This window comes from Saccopteryx leptura, chromosome 9 (assembly GCF_036850995.1).
Source record: "Saccopteryx leptura isolate mSacLep1 chromosome 9, mSacLep1_pri_phased_curated, whole genome shotgun sequence".
Classification (NCBI taxonomy): domain Eukaryota; kingdom Metazoa; phylum Chordata; class Mammalia; order Chiroptera; family Emballonuridae; genus Saccopteryx; species Saccopteryx leptura.
Window position 1 is genome coordinate 46,882,363 of NC_089511.1, and position 8,507 is coordinate 46,890,869.

The 8,507-nt window shown below is 47.0% G+C and overlaps 1 protein-coding gene across 1 annotated transcript; it reads left to right on the forward strand.

The window, feature by feature from the left end:
• Window positions 1–1,347: 1,347 nt before the first annotated feature.
• LOC136380702 (cytochrome P450 2A13-like) lies at window positions 1,348–7,859 on the forward strand. Its single transcript, XM_066348738.1, has 9 exons — window positions 1,348–1,561; window positions 1,824–1,986; window positions 2,778–2,927; window positions 3,105–3,265; window positions 3,840–4,016; window positions 5,021–5,162; window positions 5,621–5,808; window positions 6,703–6,844; window positions 7,397–7,859. Exons 1-9 carry the CDS (start codon window positions 1,382–1,384, stop codon window positions 7,576–7,578), a joined length of 1,485 nt encoding a protein of 494 aa, XP_066204835.1. The 5' UTR covers window positions 1,348–1,381; the 3' UTR covers window positions 7,579–7,859.
• The last annotated feature ends 648 nt before the right edge of the window (window positions 7,860–8,507 follow it).

Consider the following 8,507-nt stretch of genomic DNA (forward strand, 5'->3'; position numbering starts at 1 on the left):
CTTCATGCACCTTCACATATGACCTTTCTATTGATGTGAAACTCAATCCCAGAAAGGGCAAATAAAAATACAGAACTGGAGAGACATGCATATCCCCTGCCCACTCTGTTTTCTGTCCTCACTTTACCTATATATAAAATGAGAAACCTTATCACAATAACAATAGAAATGATACAGTCAATTGAATGGGATTTTCTAAGGATCTGGGTAGAAAACCAGTGTGGCTTACTGTAAATTATATTTCCTCAGACCATTGGGATATATGTTTGTACTGTATGTTGGTTGTCATTACGATTTTCCAAGTCCGGGTCCATCCTCCTATCGTCTAGACCATGAGTTACTCTTCTCCAATTCTGTGGCAGGTTGCACTGAAATGCAACTCTGGTCTTCTCTTCCATTCTCTACCATAGACGGACAGTTGTTGAGTTCCCAATCCAACCTTGCTTTGACATTCCAATGGAAATTCTGGGAATCAAGAAGCAGTACTGAGTCCAAAACAAAAGCAAGTGAAGAGCTGGGGTCATGAGCTGATTCTACAATCCAGCTGGACTTTTCATATATTTCTCCTCCCTGGAAGCCTACATCCACTGCTGGGGTGCTTTTCACTTCAAGCCCCTCAAATCCATTCCCTGGAATCTTCCATTCTGAGCCCTTGAAACCTATGTCTCTCTTAAGTAAAAGACCTCCAAATCCACATCTTCACAACCTATCTCATTTCAATGCCCTTAAATCATTGATTCTTCTCTACTGAAATCCCAAAATCCACAACTTTCGGATCTCTTTATATATATTATATATAAAGAATATATATATTATTGATTTTTAGAGAGAGAGGAGTGAGAGAGAGATTGAGAGAGAAAGAGAGAGAGAGAGAAGGGGAGGAGCAGGAAGCAGCAACTCCCATATGTGCCTTGAACAGGCAAGCCCAAGGTTTCGAACCTGCAACTTCAGTGTTCCAGGTCCACGCTTTATCCCACTGCGCCACCATAGATCAGGCCGGATCTCTTTTTAAACACCAAATCCCAAGCTCAGAGCTCACTTCTATAAATATTCCAGAATCTTCAGTTCTGAAATTTGTCTACTGTTCTTCCAAGTCCACAGCCCTGATCTAGCTCCTCGGGAGAGGCCACAAATTCAGTCTTATGCCCACTTTCTACTCATCTGCCCTGGAGTATCTTCTTCCTCTGTTGCTGGCTATATCCCAAGGTGGGTGTGAGCAAGGCTGAGGGTATAATTGGGAGGTGAAAGAGACACTTATATAATCATGACTGTTACATAATCTGGTGAAACGAGACAGTTACAAAATCTGCCCATGCTTCCAAGTAGTATAAAGGCAAACTATTCCAGCAATCACCATCTGACCATCACTGTTAGTACCATCATGATGGTCTCAGGGCTGCTTCTGGTGGCTTTGCTGGCCTGCCTGACTATTATGGTCTTAATGTCTGTCTGGCGGCAAAAGACATCCTGGGGAAAGCTGCCTCCTGGTCCACCTGCATTGCCCTTCATCGGGAACTACCTGCAGCTGAACACAGAGCAGATGTACAACTCCCTCATGAAGGTAATACAAAGCATAGAGATGGGTGGTAAGGTGGCTCTAGATCATTGTGGCAAGGTGTTGGCAAGGTTGGATGGAAATCTTAGGTAGGGAGAGAGTTGAAGTTTTAGCGTCAGGCTCTTAGCCAAGAGAAATCAGATCTTAGGATGTTCAGTCCATCGATTGTCACAGTCTGGGAAAAATGAATCCCAGCCCATGAGGTCTGAGTACAGAGCCAGTTCAGAGTTGGGGCTGCTCTCTCTAACCACCCCACCTCTTCCATCAGATCAGTGAATGCTATGGTCCAGTGTTCACGGTCTACCTGGGCCGACGGCCAGTTGTGGTGCTGTGTGGATATGAGGCTGTGAAGGAGGCTCTGTTGGACCAGGCAGAGGAATTCAGTGGGCGAGGCATGCAGGCCACCTTTGACTGGCTCTTCAAAGAACATGGTGAGGAGGACCCTGGGTAGGAGAATGTTGTCAAGTATACTTGATGGCCTCAGTTTCCCCAGCATTCATCTCCCAACTCACCCAATCATTCAAGGTTATGGAGGGGTCCTTCCTCTAGTCTCTCTGTCCCCATCCCTGTTTAACCTTTGTCCTCTTTAGCTTGTCTTAGTGTTTCTGCATCTCCCTGCTTCACTCTGCCCATCTCCCAGTTCTCTCATGCTAGACATCTCTTCTTTTTCTGCATCTCTTAGAAGCTCTTGAGATTTTTGCTTTGGTGCCCCTTTTCTCTATCTCCATGTGTCTTTTTGTCTTTTTCTCTTTCTCAGCTTCTGTACTTCCCATGTTTCTCTATCCCTTTTCCTGCCTCTCTTTTTCCTCTGTTTTCGAATCTCACATTATTTCTGCTTCAGAATCCCTATGCCACCATTTCCTGGTAACAGTGCTCCTCTCTACAGACCCTCTTTGTGTCTCTGTATGTATTTTTCTCTTTTCTCCTGCTCTGTTTAAAAATCCTCCATTTTTACTTCTATGTCCTAGATCTCTACATATCTCTCTCCCCTCCTTCCCTCTTTCTCTCTCTCTTCATGTGAGTGTTCCTGCATCTCTGTTTCTCTGTGCATCTGTCTTGATCCTTTCCTTCTGATTTTCTTCCAACTGTTCTCTATTTCTTTCTGTATTTCTCTGACTCTGAGTGTCTTCTCTATCTCTTTGTTTCTCTCTTTCTCTTCACATCTACTCCCTCTTGACCTGCCCATCTCTGCTCATTCTCAACTCCTACACTCCTTCCCCAGGTGTGGTGTTCAGCAGTGGAGAACGCTCTAAGCAGCTCCGTCGGTTCTCTATCACCACGCTTCGGGACTTCGGCATGGGCAAGCGAGGCATCCAGGAGCGCATCCAGGAGGAAGCAGGCTTCCTCATTGAGGCCCTTCAGGGAACACGTGGTGAGCTGGGGACTCCAGAGTAGAGAGCAGGGAAACACCCTGTATTCAAATACGCATTCTGGTGTGGGAAAGAAACTAGGCTGTGGGAAGGCGTTCATAGAATTCTCAAACTGCCATCAGAACATCAAGTGGAATCTCCCTCAAATCCCTTCTCTCCTCCACCCACCCACATCCCAGGTGACTACATCGATCCTACCTTCTTCTTGAGCCGAACCATCTCCAATGTCATTAGCTCCATTGTGTTTGGAGATCGCTTTGACTATGAGGACAAAGAGTTCCTGTCAATGCTGAGCATGATGCTGGGAAGCTTCCAGTTCACAGCTACACCCACAGGACAGGTAACTGATCCCAACATGGCTCCACTGTGACCTTTCCACATCTGCTCCCCTGCACAGACACAGGTGCCCCAAACTCCTATCTTCCTCCATACAGAGTCTCCTCAAAACCAGCTTTCTCATTTGGGCAACTCATCAGTTGTGCAGGAACCCAAGACAGGTGTCCAATATCCAGGCTCCAATGCCTAAATATCTCAACTAAAACTGCCACTACAGAAAAAGAAAGGGAAGGAAGGGAAAGGAAAGGGAGGTAAAGAAAAGGAAGGGAATGGAAAGGAAAAGAAAAGAAAGGCAGGGAAGAGAAGAGAAATAAAGGAAAAAGAAGGGAAAGGAAAGGAAAGGAAAGAAATATATAAATCTGGATAGGTGTCCCGGTTCATCTCATCTAATTAGACTGGGGCCCTCATACTTGACTCTTGAAAACTAAGACATCTATTTCCATACAGACCCATCTAAATACCTAAACACCTGGACAGATGCCTTCAACCAGTGCTTCCCTTGCCTGAGACAGGTCCCACTCTCAACAGGTGATGTCCACCACCAGCTGTCCTCTTCCCTTCTTCTCTCCCACCCTCAGCTCTATGAGTTGTTCTACTATGTGATGAAACACTTGCCAGGACCACAGCAACAGGCATTTAAGGAGCTGAAGGCATTGGAGGACTTTATAACCAAGAAGGTGGAGCAGAATCAACGTACACTGGATCCCAACTCCCCTCGGAACTTCATTGACTCCTTCCTCATCCATATGCAGGAGGTACACGTCAGCAGCCAGTGCAGAGAGGTCTCAGGACAAGAAGAGGGAAATCCTGCTGGAAGTAGGGAAGAACAGAGGCTCATTCAGATTACTCCCTTCCGTCATATTAAGCTTCACAACCTAAATTATAATTGACCATCAGTGTTGTCTCTACTAAGCCCTTACCCATGGGGCAGGACTTGTGTGTACAAATCATAATAACAAGCACATCTATAACACTACTGAGCACCAGGCACTATTTTAAGAACTTTACTGTATTCACCTGTTTAACACTCACACCAGCTCTTGGAGGAGGCTCTGCTATGAGTCCAATTTTAACAATGAGGAAACTGAGGCCAAGAGTGTATGACAGCTATGCCTGAGGTCACACAGTGAGAAAGCAGTTGAACCTAGCTCAGACACAGGTCTCTCAGACTCTAAGGCAAGTACATTCAGCCACCATGCTCTTACCTTTCATATCAGAAATGCCGGTGTGAACAGGTGACCTGTCTTTACTATATAATCTTGGAGGGTCCCTGTCCAAATCTGGATGTGGATCTCCTTTCTGTGAAGAAAGGAGATGGAGCTTTACGAAATATGAAGTTCAAGGTAAAAGGATCATGAAGTGGCTTCAACAAGATTTTTACTGAAAAATTGGATGCTGTTACTTAAAATTTTCTCTGTGTGTCAGAAAATATGTCTCTCTTCAGCTCTCTGACATATTCTATCATGTTCTCTCTGTCCTTCGCACTCACTGTATCTCTCTCTGTTCCTCTGCTTCTAAGTATTTCCATAATGAAAAAGCAAAACTAAGCTGATAATGAAAGGATAGATAATCTTTTGGGTAAAGAATATGAAAAGTGCATTTGGTGCAGAGCCATTAGCCTGGGCAAAGGCCTGACAGAATTAGGTACCTCTTCCTAATTTTGGTCTGGTCTACAAGAGATGGGTCCAAAGGGAAAACCCCAGACATACCCCGAGAGCATGGGGGAGTGGGCTTGGCCTGAAGCAGTCTCTCCTTGCAGGAACAGAAGAATCCCAACACAGAGTTCAATGTGAAGAACCTGGTGATGACGGCACTTAGCCTTTTCTTTGCGGGTACCGAGACAGTCAGCACAACCCTTCGTTATGGTTTCCTGCTGCTCATGAAGCACCCAGATGTGGAGGGTAAGGCTAGAGGGAGCAAGGAAGTGAGGGCCACAGACCCTCAAATTTCCCCTGAGCCACTGCAATGTTCGCACTTCTCTCAAATCCCTGGACCCTCAGACACACACTGCTAACCAGAGCTTAGTGATGATATTCAGCTAATAGGCACCAGCCAAGTTTCATCAGCTGTTAAAATATTGAAGATATCTGAACTGACTTATAAATGACTGCTGCATTGAGCCCACTGGGTGCCTATTACCTGCCCCTCCACTCCTCCCTCAGAACTTCCCCCCAAATCTGGTGCAACCAGGTTAACAGGACCCTGCACCAACAAAGCTTAGGACCAAACTGTTTTGAATGACCTACAGTATGTCAGACATGGATGTCATGCATGTAGTACATCCAGTTATACATATTTGGAATATTATTCTTGCACCAAGACCCCTACATTTCTAAAAATATGCCCTTTTATTCCTCAGCCAAGGTCCATGAGGAGATTGACCGGGTGATTGGCAAGAACCGTCAGCCCAAGTTTGAAGACCGCGCCAAGATGCCCTACACAGAGGCGGTGATCCACGAGATCCAAAGATTTGTAGACATGATCCCCATGGGAGTGGCCCGCAGAGTCACCAAGGACACCAGGTTTCGGGATTTCATCCTCCCCAAGGTCCTGCTTTTGCTCAACTTACCTGGACCTCTAAGCTGCTCCCTGATATCCAGCACTCCATCTTCCTGAGAATCTTCCCAGCCCGTCCCACTACCCCAACCAAAGACTTACTCCATTATGTGTCCTTTCAATTTTGAGAGACACTCAAAATTCATACCTTCCCAAGGCCTCTTGCCTCAGGGAATATGAATCCCATGTGCCCCAATACTCCTGTCTCAATAGACATGAATCTCACTTCCTCAAGACTTTGGCCTCACGGACACAGACCCCATGTTCCCCAAACTTCCTGTCTCAGGAATGTAAATGTCATGTCCCCGTAAGTTCTTCCCTGAGAGAGGACCCTGCCTCTCCTGTCTCCCATTTCTCTTCACCTAGAGCATCCGAATCCTCCCTTTAAATCTCTGCACTTGGGCCCTGGCCGGTTGGCTCAGCAGTAGAGCGTCGGCCTGGCGTGCGGGGGACCCGGGTTCGATTCCGGACAGGGAACATAGGAGAAGCGCCCATTTGCTTCTCCACCCCCACCCCCTCCTTCCTCTCTGTCTCTCTCTTCCCCTCCCGCAGCCAAGGCTCCATTGGAGCAAGGATGGCCCGGGCGCTGGGGATGGCTCCTTGGCCTCTGCCCCAGGCACTAGAGTGGCTCTGGTCGTCGCCGAGCGACGCCCCGGAGGGGCAGAGCATCGCCCCCTGGTGGGCAGAGCATCGCCCCTGGTGGGCGTGCCGGGTGGATCCCGGTCGGGCGCATGCGGGAGTCTGTCTGACTGTCTCTCCCCGTTTCCAGCTTCAGAAAAATACAAAAAAACCCCCAAAACAACAACAAAAAAACATAAACCTGTGCACTTGCAGCATACCCTTTCTCCCTTCACTGTATCAAATGCCCTTTCTTCTCCCCAACAGGGCATTGAAGTGTTTCCTATGCTGGGCTCCGTGCTAAAAGACTCCAAGTTCTTCTCCAGTCCTAGAGATTTCAACCCCCAGCATTTCCTAGACGAGAAGGGGCAGTTTAAGAAGAATGATGCTTTTGTGCCCTTCTCCATTGGTAAGAGACCACTGTCTGTTGCCAAGTCACCAGTTACACCAACAAGGACCTCCATTATCCCAGCTCCTCTCTCTGAGGTTTAGCGTAGTATCTTCCTCCAACTTGGAAGTCCCTCTAACGATCCACCCTACAGCCAACCAACTGCAATTCCCACAACTACTAAGGTTTTAATCCTAGAAAAAAAGAAGAGGAGTGACTGTACCCATTTCAGGGATGGTAAAAATCAAGGCACATTGTGAGTCAGAGACTTGTCAAAGGCCTCTTAAATTCTTCAGATTCCTGAGAAGGAGATGATAGCACAGTGGCCATATTGGGTGTTTGGGAGAAAGGGTCATCTAACATTCCCATTGCTACAGCCTGGTATGGTATTCCCCTTCATCCCATGTACAAGGGAAACTGAGGCTCAGAGAGGATTAGAAACTTCTCTGAAAGTCTCTCAAGCCACCATATTTCACCCCCTCCTCCCTGGGAGAATACAGCTGGGCATCAGGAGAGGAGACAGGTGGCGGTGAGAGCAAGCCTCACCCTGTCTTTCTTGCCCTGTCTTTTCAGGAAAGCGCTACTGCTTGGGAGAAGCACTGGCTAGAATGGAACTCTTTCTCTTCCTCACTGTCATCATGCAGAACTTCCGCTTCAAGTCCCCTCAGTCACCCCAGGACATCGATGTGTCTCCCAAACACGTGGGCTTTGCCACCATCCCACCAACCTACACCATGAGATTCCTGCCCCGCTGAACCAGAGCTGCCACAGCGCAGAGTTAGTGGGAGGAGCAAATGGGGAGGGCGGAGCATTAGCGGGGCAGGAGGGAGAGGCTAGGCGGAGCAGTGGAGCTAAGGATAGGGCTGGGTTGGAGGAAAGAAAAGTGCAAGGTGAATAGAAGAGGAAGGAGAAACAGTGGGCTGTGTGTTCACCTTATTAGAGAGATAAATCCTTCAGTGCTGGGAGGAGGGGAAGAGAAACCTTACACTATACTGTGAATAATAATAATAATAGAAGTCATTTTTTATTGAGAAAATACTCTGTGTCAGCTTTTTGCTAAAAGCGTTGCACTTTCACCTCCCGTATTGCTTACAACCTATGCGACCACAATGGTGTTCATAAGCATTTTACTGGTTACACAGCTGAGAGTTAGAAAGTTTAAGTCTCTCTCTGGGATCCCACAGAACACAGTAACACCACCACCATGGCTGGTTTGCTCAGTGGATAGAGCATCAGCTCAGCCTATGGATGTCCAGTGTTGGATTCCCAGTCAGGGCACGCAAGAGAGACAACCATCGCTTCTCTCCTACTTTCTCTTCTCCTTCTCTCTCTCTTCTCTTTCCGTAGCCAGTGGCTGTATTTGTTCAAGAGTGGCCCGGGCTCTGAGGATAGCTGGGTTGGTCTGAGTGTCAGCCTCAGACACTAAAAATGACTCCACTGAGCATGGCCCCAGACAGGGATTACTTGGTTGATCCCAGTCTGGGTGTATGAGGGGATTGTCTCACTATCTTCCCTCTGCTCACTTAAAAAGAAAAAAAAAAAGCTCATCAAATACTGAACACAGGGATGGCTGTACTTAACCCATTGTCTTTTGAGTAGATTCATAGAAGGCATCCATTTCTCGAGGAAAAACTTATTATATTATAATACAATATGAACAGCGCAGTCCAAGGATTTTTCTAGA

Coding starts and splice junctions, on each gene's coding strand:
- LOC136380702 (XM_066348738.1), top strand. CDS start 1,382: ATGATGGTCTCAGGGCTGCTTCTGGTGGCTTTGCTGGCCTGCCTGACT. Junction 1,562..1,823: donor TGTACAACTCCCTCATGAAG/GTAATACAAAGC, acceptor CTCTTCCATCAG/ATCAGTGAATGCTATGGTCC. Junction 6,845..7,396: donor TTTTGTGCCCTTCTCCATTG/GTAAGAGACCAC, acceptor CTGTCTTTTCAG/GAAAGCGCTACTGCTTGGGA.